Here is a 19,690-nt window from a genome sequence, read left to right as displayed (position 1 = left end):
TTTAAACTTTATTTATTAATCTCGATAACTCCATAGGTTACGAAAACCTCTTTTCATGGAGGTCGAGACACAAAAAGACATGAAACACAAACTACAATCAAACATTAAAAGAGACACAGTACAAATCACTCAAGAAATGATACAGTGCGTGAGAAAACAGCATTTACACGTTTCGATGTACTTCGTTAATAAATAATTATGGCAAGCCTTTTTAAAATCATTAAAATCTTCCAGCTCCCTAAGATAAAAAGGTAAATTATTTAATTCAATTGCACCTGTTATTTGAAATGACTTTCTGAAAAACTCTGTCCTCAGGCTGGCTCTTGGAATGTCTAAAAGATGCTTATTTGCAGATCGTAAGTTTCTCGAGGGACGGTATTCGTTAAAAAGTTCATTAATATTGCTTGGTGCGAGCTTTTTCTTAGCTTTAAAAACTAGGACCAGCCTGTTTAATTGAATTTTAAAAGCGAGTGGTAACCATCTTAATCTATGATAAAGATCCTCGGTTGGCACACTGGAATCAGTATCAAGAATAATACGAATTGCACGTCTTTGTAGACGCTCTAAAATCTGTAAATTAGTATTTGATGTTGAACCCCAAACAATAGAGCAGTAACAAAGGTAAGGTAAAATAAAACTACAATTAAATATCTTCCTTGAAGATGGTTTCTAAATATGACACAACTGTTACGCAAATAATGCGTGAGAGTATTCCCGACTTTGACGTTATACGATAGCTTCACTGAGTTGCCAATGATTTTGACATTTCAGGGCTATGCTTGACGGGTGTAGCATACTATCAAGGTATACCCATTCCGGACACCTGGTACCACCACTTATGATTGTATTCATAGTTCAAGATGGTCCTTCATTATCTTGTAAATATTTTCTTTTTGATATTTTATACTAAAGGACCGTAGTAATTTATTACCCTGTATGATTTGGATTATTGAATCCGTTTTGACGTCATATTACTCAATCGTTGACAACGAGAATGTCTTTCCACGTGAATACACTTGCTGCGAATCCGTAGCCTCTGCCACTCGGGTAGCTTGGTCATTGGAGTGCCCCCAAAGAACACGTCAAGGAGTGGCAGGGCTCGTTTTCGCAGCAAGAATACACTGGCTTTGTCAGCATTCAAGCCAAGCAGTGGGAGTCTCGACAAGAAAATGGAAGAATAACCAGGCTATAGATGACGTGTCGAACAACAATGCTTGGAGTTTTGTGGAGCATAAACGTGACAAAAGACACAGAACTATCTGATGTTGCCGTAAGACGTACAGATGAGCTGTATTCGTGCAACACCATAAAACGAAACCTGGCTTCACTTATTGTGTCTTCACAATTTCTTATGTTAAAATATGGCACAGACAAGGAGCTCCTTGTTTGTGTCCTTGTCTGTGTAAGCTTATATATTATATGGCAAAGCAATTGAGGACACAAGCAATAAAGCTGATGTCTGTTTTCTGATTATAGTATTATGAAACATCTTTTTTCCACTGTTTTGTGGGGGGTTTTGTGTGTGGGATCCATCGTCCTGAAAGCTAAATGTTCCAAAGGGATATTTTCCATTCTGATTGCCTGCCTTTTCTATAAATAGGGGGGTCGACGGTCTGATCATGACTCCATGAAAAATCCCTGACTCAGCATATCTTCGCACAACCAACGTTGAACGAGTACTGAGGTCCAACGTCTGCACCCGTGTAATATACGTACACCTACGCTTGATTCTGTTCGCCGGCGAACAACTGGTTATCTTTGCCAGCCATTTATCATTGTACAAGTTTGTCTGACCGGGCAGTTTCTAAAAGGATTAAAGCCTACCTTTTCCCCTGCGTGTACTGCTACTTTATTGCAATTCTACCAGCCCGATATTAACAATGGCTTCATGTGTGATACACATCATGTGAATGATTTCTCCGGTTCAAAAATGCCAAGCTTACGAATATTTGAGGTGCATGAATCTCAAACTGGGGCGATATGAGACCCTGGAAAAGACTGCATACGTGATTTGAGGTCACGGGATGGAATGAGCCACAAAGTTGTTTGTCACAAACACCAGCGTGGATATGCGACTCGGCCATCAACCCAACCAGCGTATCAGCTGATCGTGTCAACAAGGGGGTGTGGTCTGACGTCAGAGCAATACAGACTTCGGGTTGGTGGTTGGTAGTCATGTGACTGTTCTCAAGGTCATATGACCAACAATTGTTCATCGCACAGTCACCTTGTTCAAATAACACGTCCGGCCACACTGAAAGCACGATCGCGAGCTGCCAGAGCTGGGGTTGTAATACCAACGGGTTGTGCAGTGTGGATCCAGAATTTTATTTTGTAATATACGTCAACGCTTTTGAAGATGTATAGAGCATCACAACTCATCGCCGTTTCCCGAACTGCGCCAAGACTCGGCGGCGGGCTATGCAAAAGATTTCCCGCGAAGTTTACTCCAGTGCGCGTTTGCAGCAGTTCGTCGTCTGCGGCTTTTGAGAAGCTGTATCCTCGTCATGATCACTTTGGAGACAGACACATCGGTCCGAACAAGAAAGAAACGGCAGAAATGCTCGAAAGTATTGGCTTAAAGGTATGCAGAGTAGATTTTCCAGTCTTCGTTTTGTAGCGCATTGCGCAGTGCGCCATTTCCAGTTATCAAACAGGGCAATTCCTTATTTGGGAAACAATTGGCATGCGTAAAGGTATTGTTGTTTTGAAGGGTTTTCGCATCGTCCATGGTATTGGAAAGCGGATGTCGCAACAATGGTCTTGGCAGTTGTATGTTATCATTTCAAGGCTGATGCGGATGCACAGAGGGCTACTGCCCAAGATATCATGTTGTCATGGCTAAATCCATCTCCATGCAAACTTTTTAGTTTTGATTCAAGCATGACCGAAGTTTTAATGCGCTGAACTGCGCGTAATCCAGTAAACTGCGGTTTCGGTGCTTTCTGGGGGAAACCGACGTTATCCAATGTCACTTATTGCAAGTATAAAACAATTATTCAATTTTACGTGTACTGTAAGTGAAGTAAAATTGTCACAAAATTATAATTATATGCAGGTATGCACGTAGCATCATTTGTATCGGGTTAAATACCCTTTTGCAATATTTTCTCAGAAGTTATTACATCAGCTCCTACTACCTCCATGCATCAGCAAAGGGGAAACCTTGCACTCCGGTATGGGCGGGCCACTATGGGCGGAGCTCTGTGACATGGCCATCATAGTAAATTGAAGGGCAACAGATACCGATGTATCCTACAGCTCACCATGCATGATATATTTTTGTGGCCTTCAAATTTTGAGTTGAATCAATATTTTTTGATATTGTAAGCGCAGAGTTACAAACGTAATGAACATTGTAACTGATAATGCTGCAATGTGCTACTTCTGTACTCTAAAAGTGAAACCCGCTAAAATTTGCAAAACTGGTTTGTGACATACTTTCTCCTCTCAATTTCGGGTCTCCTCCTGAAAATCTCATGACTCGGTCCATAAGTGGTATGGTTAGTTCACCATGATATCAATTTTGGAATTGGCGCCTCAAGTATTATGAGATCAACCAAATAAATTGAACTGCTGTGGGCAGTAAAATGGATAATCTGGCTCGGTACAAGCATTTGACCTACTTTTTATTAGAGTGCAATTTAAGGCTGAATATAAAACTTTGAAAAAAGTCTGAAATATGCATTTCCTGTTTAAAGTAGTATATCAAAATCAGAGAGTTTCACATGAACTATGTTAGTTGTTTGTGTGAAAAACAGCTCATTTTCATCTTTTCCTAATATATTTCAATGCAGCATGGCTTGGATGCAATTACTTTCCCATCTGTAATTCACAGCACCCTCATATCTTATTTGAATTGCAGAGTTTGGAAGAACTTGTCGATAAAGTTGTACCTGAAAATATTCGACTGAACAGAGAATTGCACTTAGACAGTCCTGTGTGTAAGTACAGCATATCATAAGACTTAGTTTATGAGCCTTATATATTTTGAATAACAGCAGGCAGTCACCTTGATACAAATGGACATGGGAACTGCCTTCGTGCTAAGCTGCAGACCAGTCTGGCTAGCAGTAAGCCATCAAAGATTTGCATGTCATTTTATATGTTTTGTTATCATTCGTTGCAGCCATATAAAGATAAATATTTGCCGTCTGTGACACTGCAGTACTTGTTAGTTAGGCTGAGATTTCATCCAAGTTTCTCTACAAAACCCAAGAAGTTTTATTAAATGTAACAGTCAGCTCATATACATGTTGAGAAATTATTGATAAACCTGTTCCAGATCCCTTAAAATCATACACATTTCAAATTCTGTGCCATTTCAAAACTGCAAAATGTTTAATTTCTCTGGAAACCTTGCATATATTTGGTTTATCATTAACCTGATTGTAGATGTTAAAGAGCATCTCAGTATCGCTTCATAACAAGTGGTCTACTGTTTCAAGTTATCTGTATCTACTCACATATCTAATTCAGAGATTGCCTATTGTATTGTGATAAGCTCATTACATGTAGACACAAGTGTCCAACACAAAGGAGGGCCTGATAATAGCTCTTCAGTTCTGACATGCAATGGAGGTTTTTACCTTATTTGTAGAAAGATACATCAGTGGTCACTGATAGGGAGGGGTCAGAGGTCAGTTTATAACAGCATGTGGCCAGGTAGGGGTTATTGGTCAATGGTTGTAATGTAGATTGCAGACAATAGATCAAGAGACAGTTTGAACACAGTGGCCTGTCCGCCAATTTTGAAGCAGTTTTTAATGCAATTGATTGTTGGTAGCTATTTATTGCTGTACCAATTTATGTAGTCAAAGAAGTGTTAATGATAAATGTTGTACCTTGTAAAAGTTCTTGATCTGAGATTAAATTCAATCATCACGGTGCGTCTGACTCAGCAGCAAATGAAACAGAAAAGACAATTTTCAATATGTCTCTTGTCAAGTACATGTATCTGTTCTGCTGTTCAAGAGCTACTTATCTACTTCAGTACTATGTAAGCTGATTGGACTTAAGACCATAATTTCTGCATATGTGTAAATTATAGTCAGTGGCACAGGTCCAATATTTGTTGGTCTGATAATGAAAAAAGGATAACAGGGATGCTGAGCAGAACATTTCCCTGGGTTTGATCTCTGATCTGCTTTACAAGTGTACTATACTACAGTTGTAGGGAATGTATATATAACGCATGGGCCAGAAAGGTTTGTTTTTGTTGACATGACCTTCAAGACGGCCATCTTCAACAAGTGCACAGCCTCCGTTCATATATCATGCTTTGCTTATCATCTAGATTGCTACCTACCCTATGTTCATGATACAAGATGTGATGTGAACAACTCATTGCATATTCTTTTTTGGGATCTTTTCCTTTCTTATAGTCTTTAAATAAAAAATTGATTTCTTTTGTTTTTATGTCACTTTCATAATGAATTCCCACAATTTACACGTGAATAACTTTGGTAGACATGTTTGTGCACGTGTACTGCACATGATTGTATGCATTCAGAGCATGAATGTGTTGTACACATGTATTGCACATGAATGATCTGTACACATGTGTACAGTGCATGGATAGTGAAGGCTTCCAATGGCTATTAATCTCATATTAAAACTAGTCTCTTCCTAATAACATGCATGGATCCTTTTTCTCTGTCCAGTAAGCTCACGTAGAATGATTAATTTGACAAGCACTAGTTTTCTCCCTAAAATCAATCTCTGTCACTCTTGAATACATCAACATTAAACATCTAACATTTGAATTGTAGTGCCCTAATTTTATGATGTACATGGACATTGCTTGTTCACATTATCAGGTCATGAAATGGGAATTTTCTATCTGAGGAAAACAAACTGCTTGACAATTGTGTGAGGGAAATAGACACATGCTATTTTCAAGTTGTGTCAGGTCACTTGAACCAAAGAATCTCATGGTCTCACTTCAAACCCTGCCTCTACCAAAATTTTCACACATTGCAAATTCTTTAAGCAACCCTGCAGGACCGATACAGTGAAATATGAGTTGAGGATTTGATATATTAGACAGAGGCACATCGCAAGAGATATTTCTTGTTCATAATGATAGGTAGAATTTTCGGATACTGCTTTCATGAAAATTTCTGTTAAGTTTGAATAAGTTATTAAGCCTTTTATCTTTTATAACTCACCTAATCAAATTTCTCCTCTATGTCAAGTTGCCATTAACTTTGATTTACTTTCTGTCTATGTTCAAAAGTTGATGTGAATGTGTGTTTTTTGCTCTTCTCTTAAAGCAAAAGTGATAAAACCATGACAAATTGTTGAAGTACGACTGAAATAATCTTTGTCCTTATAATATTAACCATTCATCGATGTACTGCCTTTTGGTTTGTCATTGGTAATCATTGTTCTAAAATTTCAACCATGAAACAAGCAGGTACACAATCTGATCTGTGCCGCACTCGTGTATTTCCACAGGACACAGCAGGTTGATGTCAAAAATGTGATTACTTGTAAGCCTCAGAAATATTGGAAAAAATACATAATGAAATAAATATATATTTTCAGCGGTATAACTCTACAGTGGTGGTCAGTGAAAAGGTACATCAAAGCAAATAGTAATGTTTGCAAGTATGCTATACAGTTTCTCAGACAAGACACTCAGAACATGTGGATTACACAATGTAAATTAAGTTTTCAAAGATGCTGAAAATTATGAACGGTTTAGGTTTTGAAAAAGGGAACATTTGATGTTCCATTTATTATCACCAAAGTTACTCATAGCCTGTTTGTTTGTTCTCTTCCAGTACAAACTTTAAATAAAAGTAAATGATACTGATTTGTATATCATTAACAATAACAGGTACAAAGTAATTTATGGTTACTACGTTTGTTTTTCCCTCAAAAGAATATGCTGTCCTATATGCCACATATTAAGATATCATCTCCATGGTGATGTGACCTCAATAGCTAAACTGGCAGCTTTCACTGTAAACTATTTTTATACATTGATTGAATGCTTCATGTCATTATATTTGTCAATTCTACAACCAGGCAACGTTTGAGTTGACATTGGATGACATTTGGGTGACCTCAGTGCAGCCCTAAAGATCTTTTATCAAATTGATAAATGTGAGTGTCAGCTGAGTTACATATTAAATTTTATCAAATGGTGTACAGTCATATTGTGTAGGAAGTTACATCTAGCATTTTGCATTTGTTCAAGGAACTCTGTTTTTAAATCTGCAACATAGCACCCTCTATGTGATCTTAAAAACATTGAAAAAAATAAGTGAAAGGAGTTGACCCTGGTTTGCATTACCTCCGCCAAATCTCCTAACCTTGACCAATGCCAGCTTTTGAATACATGTTCTGTTTTCACATACAATACGCAAGAAGTCTGTCGTTTGACAAAAGTCACCCACTCAGTTTCACTGAAATCACCAATTGTATGCAAATGAGAAATAAAAAGTCACCTGTTTGCAACGGGTGTGTTGCCTCTTGAAATATTCTCACGGATGTTGGTGTCCCGGTGATATTGATGTTTCCATATGGTAAACAAGGTCATCCAGGGTTATTGACGCAGTATTTTATTTACTGCCGTCCTCTACTTCACTTTACTACAATGTGTTTTTTTATGAAACAGTGAGTGACTGTCACAGCATAGAGCTTTTACCAATACATAATCCGTGTCATCTCACAGAACACATAAATTTTGTACCTTAGAATGATTCTTAACGTTTTTCACTACAGAATAAATTTGTATGAATCTGCAGTGTCTGCATTCACAGGCTGGTACATGTAGTCATGTAACATTTTTATCTTATTAATATGCATTTTGGTAATAATTATCTAACATGTGCCCTTGCAGAGTAAAATGTCTTTGGTAGCTTTGGTCTCTCTGCAATAAAAAAACATTGTACATTTATAGCCTTTCTGAAAAAAGCACCAAGAAGTAGCAACTTTGCTTGTGCTTTTCTATGTCATATCATCTTTATTCAATTTGCATAGTGTACGGTCTTTTTTGCACGGTATTAAACCATTCTCTAGTCCATAATGACATTTGCAGTTTGTCAAAAAGCTGTGAACTTCATATTGTACATTTTTCACTTTCTAGTCACTACTGAAATGATAGCATCATTTTCTTTTATCAGTTGGACATTTGTTTTGTTGGCCACTGTTTGACATTTATGATAGGCCTTGACAAATGTCCTTGACTGTACAAACAATACAACTAACACCCAAACGCAAGGATTTTGTCTCTTTAACAGTATTATACTGGTCTTCAAAGAGCTCTATTTTAGAGTTCAAAGACAAAGTTTTACACAAAACTTTAAGATGTTGAGGTCTATATGTGTACTGACTGTTTCCATAATTTTTGATGTGTACAACAACATGGTCAATAAATTGCCTGTTTATTTATCATCATCTTATAAACAGTGAAAATATTGCCTGACAGTTTGATAATCATTCCAGTTGAAAAATGAAAATAAACTCTGTCAGTGACACTGTGCAAAAGCTGTCAACTTTTCAAACGAAAAAACCACAAAAGAAATCAGGTGACAGTTTTGGGTTTTTGTCCCAAGATTGATTGACTTCTCAGAGGTACATACATGTATGTTGCACATCAAGAGTCACCTTAGAGTCACTGGAATGCCATGCACTGAAAAGAGAGAAAAATGGAGAAATGTGTCTGTATGTCAACAACAGATGAGATGGCAAATGAGAGTCTTGTTTTGTATTGTATTCAAATTATACACAGCGGGATATATGCATTCAGTTTGTTCTCATGACATCAGAAGGTCATCAGCCTGTGACATCAGCTATCTGATTCAAAGTGACATTGAATAAAAGATAACTTAATTGACTTTATAGATATCTTTAACAAAACTTTCTCATTTACATTCTCATTCATTTGTGTAAGTGTGTCAGTCATCATAGTGTGTCTGGCAGTATGTTCCCATGACCTCTGACCTGCCACTTCACACCAGGTTGAACTCCACGATTAATTGGGTCACCGTCAGACAGTTTACATAAGGTCCTGAAATATGATCCTTGAGCTGAGAGAAAGAAACTGGTGTTGAGAATATGATTTTCTTATGATTTCATAGTTCATATCTCTCAGCTTTAAACAAAGATTACATTATACATGTTTTTTGGGACTAATTAATTAGTGCTGCAGGTAGGGAATGTCCCAGAAAAGAATCGTCATCAATAATTCAAGACAGCATTACTTATGTACAAGATTGTACTGCAGTTAGATCTAAGTTTCAACAATGTAGTACAAAAATCGAGTTTTGAACATTCCAAGACCAGTTTCTTGCTTTTCTGTCAACTTCACAAAAAAATGAAAAAATAGAATAAAACAGTAAACATCTGTGCAAACAAATCTTTTCTAGGCCCATTCCTCAAACTGTTTACACAATCAGTAGACTGTAAAATTTTATGGCTTTTTCTGCCCTGTCAGACTTTCTACTTGAATGCTCAGAGGAGGTATAGGTCAAATACATGTAAGGAAAAAATCACTGGAATTCATGCCCAAGGCACACACAGAGTGGATATGTGTAGCTATAGCTGTCATACATCATGAACATAACTTTCTCATTGTTTTAATTCCAAAGATATAAATGTACATCAAAATACTCCATTGCCTGAACTCAAATAATATGTTTTGAGCACTGAATGAATGTTGCATTTTGGATTTTCAATTACCAAAAATTCATAACAAAATTCATTCTGTGTGCATTGTTTAAGCTTTAGATTTTGCAAAAACTAACACTTCAGTTAAATTTCTATTATAATTTGACACATATGGCATGAATGCAATTATTAATCTTTTATCCTGCCAAGTTCATATGTCATTCATGGATCATCATCAGGTCAAGTTAAAACCAATGAGGCATAATATACCACATATATTGCATTTTAAAAGCCTTAAACATTTGAAGGCCTTTGAAAACATGATTACTGACTATACTGCTACACTATGTGATGCAGGTGAAGCTGCATGTAATTCTTGTTGGCTATTGCCGCTTTTCTACTGCCACAGTTGATAGGGAAGTGACAGGTATGCAAATATAGGATGTACATGTAAAATGTGTGATTTAGCATTCCGACAGTTGCTTGAAATAATTCCAACTGATTAACAATTAATAAGTATTTTTTCACAGGTGCAATGTGCAGGTTGTTCTTTTGTTCTGAACAATTTTACACTGTAATGAATAAACTAAACGTTGATTATTAAGGTGGTCAGGGACTCTGTGCCACTTGGCAGGAGGGACCAAGTCAGAGACATCCAGGGTACAGTAAAACAAACATGCACAATGAAACTGTTTACAGTTTATAGATTAAAAAAGTAATTTATCCTTGACCAGACTATGTTTACTAAATGGGTTTAATCTCATTATCAAGGAGATAAGTGTTTTAAACATCAGCCTCTGTGTAGGGGTCACTGACCTGCATTGTGGTCATACTGCACACCAGTGAACTAGTTCTGAAACAATGTGGATTGATTTTAACAGTTTGTAAAATATGGAAAACTTGTGGTCAAGGATTTCAACAAATAGTTAAAATAGTGACAGAGTATGATGAGCTTTTAAGACAGTATGTGCCATGAAAGTAAATGATTTAAAGTTTTGCTGAAACTTTCCTCAATGAAACTTTCAACCATTCTCATACCAAATCAAGAATAAATATCAGGGGTTACTGTGCAATGTTTTTACAAGGGGAACAACTTACCAAAATCCTTTACTTCATGGGGAAAAATAAAATTTTTAGATTTTCAAAAAGACTGAAATTTTCATACTGTAAGACTTTAAAAAGAGCCTCCAAAAGTGGTAGACCAGAAAAGTATGGTAGAAATGTAAGTCTGAATATCTGTCCCCAAGGCCAATTCTTCTTTCAAAGAAAATATTCTGTTTGAAATTAAAAAATTCCAAGACTTACTCAAATTTAGACTTTGAGAAATGTAAAAATTGAAGCATTGAAGATGATGCAGGTGTAGTCTATGTTTTTGAAGTGCAGTTGTTATACTTTCAGTATATGGCAAATATGTACCATAGTTAGTGAACTGTGCATGCAAAACTGTTCCTAAATGTAAAAACTTACAAGATGGAAATCAAAATGGAAATCACCATTTCCTTCAAATTGTTGTACCAATCTGATAGCTAGATTTAATCCCGCTGATGTCATAGTTCATCAGAATATGATATTAAACATGGAAAAAGATAAAACCATTGCATGACAAAGGTCATTGTCCTGGGTTAAAGTGACCGCTCTCAGCTTACATAACAACTGCTTTGTTGATGTAAAATGCAACCATTGTCACCTCAGTGGAGTATTGATTTACACCGGATACTTTATAGAAAGTGTCTGCAATGGACTCCTCTCTTGCTGATTCAAACATTAAATTCTTTAAATCAAAATTCCCTGTATGAAAAATAATTTATGTTGAAATCATAGGTTTGTATTGAAAATCTGCAAATGGGCATACATTTTCCTTCTCAGTGTTATTAGAGAGGATCTTGCTTTCTCTACGAAACACACAATGCAATTATATTTACAGATTTCATAGATTTGTATATAATAGGATTGCAAGCTTTAGAAACAAGGTTGTATCAGTTTCTGTGTGTCACTCAAAAGAGACAGGCACACCTCTATCTACAGATTTCCTTACATTACAGCATTGCATATCGCTAATAGTTTAAGATCCATTTTTAATTTTGGTTCCCCAAACTTAGTGTTACTGGGTCCTTGACATACATGCAGGATTCGTACGGTCCTGGAAAACCCTGGAAAAACCCTGGAATTTTTATTTTAGCCCTGAAAACCCTGGAAAACCCGGGAAAACTGTGATTTAGCCTGGAAAACCTGGAAAATGAAGATACTTGAGACTGATGTAGTAGAACTTAACAAATCTGATAATAAATATTCCAAGAAAGCTGAATCTACAGGGAAATGTCTTTTGTCGCAAAGTTAAATAGTCTTAGGAATGCAAATTCTAAGACTGCAAAAGAGAAAACAAACTGAAATACAATCAGTAGCTATACAGTTAGAAAAAAAGCTCAGGAATTAAAGCAGTAGATAGGTACGTGCACAGTACAATAAATTACCCACAATACTCTTTGATTTGTATCCTTGAAGGTTACTTATCTAAAAACTTTTTCAGTTCTGCATGTAAGCACTAGTGTGCAGCATCAGAATAATTTTTAAATAATATCTAGTAAAAGTACGTTTAGATATTTCAGTGAAAGTTTGAAAATAACCACTAAACAACCATAAAAGTCACATTCTGCAGGTACTACAAATGCCATACTTTTTAGGCAGCAAGTTATGACGAACTGAAGGGGTCATTCTCTGAGAAAACTTAGCATGCAAATTTCTTTTGTCACTTCCATTGCAAAAAATCAATATCCCTTTGTTTCATAAAACAGGTGCAACTAGTCTCCCTACTTTCCATCAAATGATTCTGTATGGCTGAGGACACAATCTCTGGCAAATTTCACAAAAATGCTATCTCCTCTCTCAATTATGCATAATTTTCCAAATTATTTAAAATGAGAATTGAGAAGAATGGTGTGCATAAAAGTACGTTTTCAAAATTTAGATAAATAGTCTGTGAATTAGTCTACACATGGGAGACATAGTAGATTTCACTCAGGTATCTCCGAGGATACAAATCGCAATGAATTATGGGAAATCTAGAGTACTGTGCGGTGTGTCGATAGAAGTCGAGTATGAATTTGTTTTCATGATCAAGAGCCCTGGAAAATTACTTGAATTTAGTTGAAATAGCCCTGGAAAACTGGTCAAAAAACCCTGGAAAGCCCTGGAATTTTATTTGTACCAGGTGTACGAACCCTGTACATGACTCGGAGGGGGTGGGGGTGGGGGGGTTTACGTGTACTTTCACTTTGGTAGTAGATTTTTAAAGCTAGCAATCTTTCAATCGTCTTTGCTCAGTTGCTTTGCATATCAACCGGTCTGTTTGTCTTCGGAAGTGAAATAGTTTTATTGGCGTTTATTCTATCAATCATAAAGATATGACATTTAGACATACCTTTCACATTTTTCAGCTGTAGCAAATCATAGTTCTTTTTACCAGTTTGTCTTATAATGCCAGTGAAACATTTCTATATTCTTCTTGGTTGAATCTTTTATTGCGATATAAATTCCTGAATATATGCTGATGATTTCCGTATACTGGTAGCTGTAGTCTTTTAGGCTGGTGTGCATGGTCTGACAATACCGTTGTTAGCAGCTTGCAAAATTGTAAATGTATTGTATGCGATTCCAGCATTTATAAAACTTGTGGATGCTGAAATTAATTGTTTCTGTTCCTTGGCGTAAAATGTGTCCAAAGAGCAATGTTGACCTTCATCAATTAGAGTGCCCTAAGGCTGGATACTGTTTTAAATGAGATGAAAACTATCTATTACTTATCAACTCAACCTGAAGTAGGAAAGTTTAAATCTATGTCATGCCAATATGCTTCAGTATGCTTCAACTGCATCAAACCTACCATGCAAGTTTAGTCATTTGATTGCATTTTTTGACATCAAAGATAGTGATGACAGTCAGGCTACAGCTAACCCATAATTTGCATTCCAATTTCTGTTCACTTTATCCAGGGTTTGAAATCACTTCCCTCAGTTTAAAAGTGTCATTGGCTTGCTGTTCTCAGACTTCAGACTTCTGCTTATTTGTATATTGCTTATTTATATGCTTTTACACCATTTTTCAGAAATTTTCTGCTTTCAAAAGCACATTATTAATTAATCCCAGTTTTTGACATTTTCATATAAAGTAATTTCAACTTTTGATGAAATTCTCAGGAAAAGTCTCAACGAGCTCAGCTGTCTTTTGCATGTTGCAAATTACCAAACATATCCATATAAATGTCCATGCAGTCTCCAAAGAACCACTTATCCTTGCTCATGCAAAAACTGTTTGAAATATCTTGTCAAACAGAGTGTACAATATAGTGTCTAGAATTTTTTAGTCCCCACGGACACCGTCCGGGGGGACTTATAGGTTTGGTCATGTCCGTGCGTGTGTGCGTCCGTGCGTGCGTGTGTGCGTGCGTCGTGCGTCCGTTCACGCAGATATCTCAAAGATGCCTGGAGCGATTTCATTCAAACTTGGTACAAGGATTACTTCATATGTCATACAGATGCACGTTGATTTGTTTTGTGTATGATCCAATATGGCTGCCAGGCGGCCATTTTATTACGATTTTTTCATGTACAGAGCCATAACTCAGGCATGTTTCCACTGATTTTATTCAAAGTTGGTACAAGGACATTGACCAATGTCATAGATATGCACGTCAATTTTTTTTGTGATACGATCCAATATGGCCGCCGTGCGGCCATTTTGTTACGATTTTTTCATGTACAGAGCCATTACTCAGGCATGTTTCAACAGATTTTATTCAAAGTTGGTACAAGGACATTGACCAATGTCATAGCTATACATATCAATTTGTTTTGTGATACGATCCAATATGGCCGCCGTGCGGCCATTTTGTTACGATTTTTTCATGTACCTCTAGAGCCATAACTCAGGCATAACTCAACCGATTTTATTCAAACTTGGTAAAAGGACATTGACCTGTGTCATGCACATGCACATTGATTTGTTTTGTGATACGATCCAATATGGCCGCCGTGTGGCCATTTTATTACATTTTTTCATGTCCAAACCATAACTCAGAAATGTATCAAGCGATTTTATTCAAAGTTGGTACAAGGAGACTGACCAATGTCATACATATGTACATTAATTTGTTTTGTGATACGATCCAATATGGCTGCTGTGCGGCCATTTTGTTATGATTTTTTCATGTACAAGCCATAACTCAGGCATATCTCAACCAATTTTAATCAATTTGCTACAAGGACATTGACCTATGTCATACATATGCACATTTATTTGTTTTGTGATACGATCCAATACGGCCACCGTGTGGCCATTTTATTACGATTTTTTCATGTCCTGAACTACAACTCAGACATGTATCAAGCGAATTTATTCAAAAGTATTTTTATCACAGACCTAATGAATAGGACTTTATCCTCTCTGAGGACCTGTAATCAAAACACCCATTAACAAGTGGGGACTGTGTCATCAACGATGACTTTTTTATCATTGATTTTTATCCAAACTGTTACATTGTAAACTGGATGTTTTTTACTCATGTACATGTAGCTTGTAGTGCTCAGTAATACATGTAGGAATGACAAGATGTAAATTGATTTGCTCCATTTTTCAAGTTTTATTGAATGGCAGTGTTCACAAGTATGTGCATGGTTTTAAATTTTATGTCAGAAACTCACATTACTGAAATGACTGACAATATCATGTGAGCAATAGATCCATGCAATTCACAACCCATGAAGATTATAACACAATTTACTCTGATGACACAGCTCTAAACATGTTTACTCACCACTAAATTAATGCTAGTGTCGTTTACAACTGTAAAAGTTTGTGAAAATTTCCCTTATAATTTTTTCTGTTCTTTTTATGTTTCATGTCGTTACAGGTGAAAATGAAGTCCTCACAAAGTTGTCGGAAATATCGTCCAAAAACAAGACCTGGAGAAGTTACATTGGTATGGGATATTACAACTGTAACATACCCACAACTATTAAAAGAAACATCTTAGAAAATCCAGGATGGTAAGTGAAATCTCATCCAAACCTACCAAGTTCAATTTCTGTAAGACAGTAGTCTTGGTTACCCAGACTGCACTTTGGCTTTCTCATCTTGCAGCCCCTACACAGTCTGGTGAAATCCCATTAAAAAATCTCTGAGCATGATGGCCTGACAAAGACAAGAGTAGTGCATCCTGAGGGCAACTGACCTATGATGTAATTATTATGTTTTGTACAAAGTCACGGAAAATATGTATTCAACATTTTCAAGGTTATGTTGAGGTAGATTTCAAGTCTCACCAGAGTTAGCTATCACAGTCATTTTGAACCACCATGGTTGTTGAGTTGATATTGAATAACTTAACCTTTGAAAGAATTTAACAAATATGTACACTGATTTTTGTGAGGTGAAGTTTCATGAATAGGATGTACATGTATATTCATGTAAATGAAACAGATTTTGTAAAAACAGCAAGTATGCTGACCTGTCCGTTCGTGTATCTAATATACCATCAAAAAATGTCCAGACTGGAATTGGGATTTATTTCATGTTTTATCGAGATGCAAACACCTAGATGGAAGTTTACTGAAAATTCATGTGAGAAAGTGTCAGGTGTATGTTACTTTTCAAGGAATGAAATATGTGCAGTCGACACGAAAATGAAAACTCTTTGATCATGGTGATTAAAATTTATAAGAAAATGTGTTATGATTTGTCAAGCAAATCATAGGTGAAACTAAATTTGGTTTGTTTTTGGCCAGTAAAGTGGGTTTTTTTAGCAAACAAGATGATCCACAGCTGATCCAAAGTGCCTCTTTGAAGGGCATTTCAAGTTCTGGCAACGGAAAGTTATGACCGTCCTAGTTTTTGACAAAAGGTCATCTTTGCAAGTTCTTGACACCAATCCTCCGCTCAACTGCTGCACTCACTTCGTTATCTTTGCTTTGACAACATGAAAGCCACACAGTTCAAAATAGCTGTTTCTCGCATGCCATTTGGTGAGATTTTGAGTCTGTAAAGGCGTTGTTGAAATCTGCTTTTGACATCTATTTTGCAAACAAGACCTTGAGTCATATTGGACTGTGGATCTGTTGTTTTCAGTTTTACTTGTGTACTCAGAGATTGCCTAGCCTCCCAGGGACAAACAGTCCACACATGATGACTTAGATAACGCCTGACTCACTGACTCACTGCTGCTGGTTTCGTCTATTGCGTTCCCTCACAGCAAGTTACCATATTAGGAAGCTGTACATTTACGTTAGAAAACCTGACCAATAGAAACAGTTATAATAGGATCTGTAATGTATTACATGTTCATGTTATCAATTGCCATCCCTTGAAACTGCAGACAGTAGAAGCCTGTAAATTGTCGCAACCTGAGATAAAATTGTGTGCACCTTTATCTCTGCCTGAACAATAAATGTTTTTATCTCGTCGGGTCCATTCGGAAATTCTATGGAATTGTTCCATCAGTAAGCGTTACATGAGACGGTCATCAATCATAAAATGTAAATTTATCCTGACTCACTCAAGGACAGCAATAGTGGATTGTTGTCTCTTCACTTGTGTGTGTAATCTCTTCACTTGTGTGTGTAATCGTTTCAAAAGGAACATTGAATTTTAACACACAGGCACAGTATAGACGCAAGAAAATATATATCAGGAATTCATCATCACGTCGTGCTGCTTGCAACACACTTCAAATGGTACATGTGTACAGGAAAAATGAGAAGGAAAGGCTATTCCGAAAAACTAATATTACACTCAACCAATGAGGCATAACAAGTCCCGTATCATGTTGCATTTTGACAAAGAGTAAATATTTGCAAACACCTGAAAATAGAGATAATGTGACTAATTAATTAAACATGATATTTACCGACTTGACCCTCTATGACATACATTCCCAGTGGATAACAATACTTTCACTGACTTGGCAAATGGCAAGGGACAGGACTGGTAGGAGAAGGGTTAAGCTACTTGAATTTAGTTCTCATTGCAATATATGATTTGAACTTGAACTGCAAATGGAAAACTACAAGTTCAAATTGAGGACATTGCACATACATGTGTGTATGTGCAGTAGGTTGTAACATTGCAAATTGATGTAATAATCCGAGTATAAAACCAGGTTTTATATCAGGTTTTGGAATTCTGCTATGAAAAATGACAATAACGCTGCTTTCAAGAGAAACGGCTCATCAAACCCAAGACATCTGATTGGTCAGAGATACAGCCACCTGTTGCATGCCTGTAGATTGTGACGTCAAATTGAATTTTATGACAGAGTTCAGAGGTTACTGGGTGTCAGTACAGCTGTCTGAACGCATTATCAGATACCGACATGTGCAGCTGTTTATATTGCTTATCCTGATGATCTATGTAAAATGCACAGTCAGCATTATTTTTTTAAAAAGCGGGCACCTTGTCTGCGAGTTTCATGCAATGACATTAGACTTGTACTACTCATCGCAAGGGTTTTACATCCAGCTTGCACAAAATTACATCAACAAACACTCAAAAATCCAATCCCTTAAAGTTTATTGAACCAAGAACACTCATTCTGTTTACATGATTGTGTTAGCAAAGGTCAAACCAGTACTATTATCTGGAGAAGATTGCAATAAAATTAGATTAAGAAGAAATTTATGTTTTATGAGCAGACCTACAATGCTCTTTCTGTGTTAATAAAATATTTATTGAGTTGAGCATTGCACAAAATATTGCATCAGTGTATTAATTTGAAACTGGAAAACTGTCTCAACAATAAGACAGTAAAATGCTTGAGGGACAAAATATCTAGATTGACTACATTGGTCATTATTATTGATACTGAATGATGTAATATCAAATAGTCATTGTGCAGCCCTGTTTCTCAAAGTTCATTTTAATGATACTGTATATACCAAAGGAAAAAATTGTTTTTCATTTCATCGGTGTAAACTTTAACAAAGCTTATTGTTTTCAGTACAATAAAAGCACTGAACAGGATTTTAAAAATTAAATAATAATTTGTAAACCTGAAAGATATCATTTTATTGATTTTGTACATTTTTTTACAACACAAGCAAAGGTATACATGTACTTGGCTGCCAAGAAAATCAGTCATTTGTAGCTTTTCAAACATGCAGTAGTGTACACCTTCCTCAACAAATCTTTCGTGTCTCCATAAAACCCACAGAGATTCCATCAGACATGAAGGGAGATTGCAAACAGGAAAAGATCTGATCCACATCCTCTCTGAGACCAGATCTAAACCTTTATCTAGCAGCTGTCAGACACGTTTGGACTGCAGAAACTGACATGTGTCGCCTCATCGTTGCCTCTTGCAGCGTGCTGAGATGATCCTGTGCATTTCAATTTGGATCACTGCTGTCTGAATCACACCTTGAAAATGTCAAAAGAAATAGAGTCTGGCTGCCTTGCAGTCTTCAAGAAAGCAAAATGGAATTGGTTCACTGTTTAGTGTAAGGGAATTGTGTCAGCACTTACATTGTAATTGTAACAGCAATTCAAAGTATGAAATGGAAAAATACATCTCAAATGAGAGAACACAAAAACTGCCTTCATTCCTTGCTATATCCATTATTGTATCATTTTGTAAATACAAATTATTCTCCTTTATCTGTCAATACACAAAGTTCTGCAGTTTTCTCACTTTCCCATTCTGCTGCAATGTGTATTCGGATGATGATGATGGATTGAAATTTTGCATGAAGTATCATTGAAAATCTGCAATGTAGAAAGATTTGATCAGTAAAGGAGGTTTATAGATTATTGGGGAAACCAACGATTTCATCGATGTACACCAACTTTAACTTCGGATAATGCTATTCTGAAATTTCCTAGTATCAACAAGAATATCTCAATTCATTAACAATATAAAGAAATATGAAAAAGGCTTTTTACTTCAACAAAACAATCTCCCATAATCATTTCAGCAAAACAATAGTATATGTGTTATTAATGTTCCATAATTTGCAGCCAGTGGGCTTCAAGTATACATTTATACCTCAATATAATTATTCAAATGACTACATATGTACAGTAC

General features: G+C 36.4%; 1 protein-coding gene across 1 annotated transcript in view; it reads left to right on the top strand.

The window, feature by feature from the left end:
• Positions 1-2,192: 2,192 nt before the first annotated feature.
• LOC139138178 (glycine dehydrogenase (decarboxylating), mitochondrial-like) overlaps positions 2,193-19,690 on the top strand; it is a 66,597-nt gene continuing 49,099 nt past the window's right edge. The window contains exons 1-3 of the mRNA XM_070706433.1: positions 2,193-2,584; positions 3,866-3,944; positions 15,527-15,662. Coding sequence (XP_070562534.1) covers positions 2,360-2,584; positions 3,866-3,944; positions 15,527-15,662 — 440 coding nt within the window. The 5' untranslated portion in view covers positions 2,193-2,359. The remainder of the gene's footprint in view (positions 2,585-3,865; positions 3,945-15,526; positions 15,663-19,690) is intronic.

This window comes from Ptychodera flava, chromosome 8 (assembly GCF_041260155.1).
Source record: "Ptychodera flava strain L36383 chromosome 8, AS_Pfla_20210202, whole genome shotgun sequence".
Lineage (NCBI taxonomy): Eukaryota > Metazoa > Hemichordata > Enteropneusta > Ptychoderidae > Ptychodera > Ptychodera flava.
The sequence above is the reverse complement of the archived record's forward strand: the minus strand, read 5'-3'. Positions and strand labels throughout refer to the sequence as shown.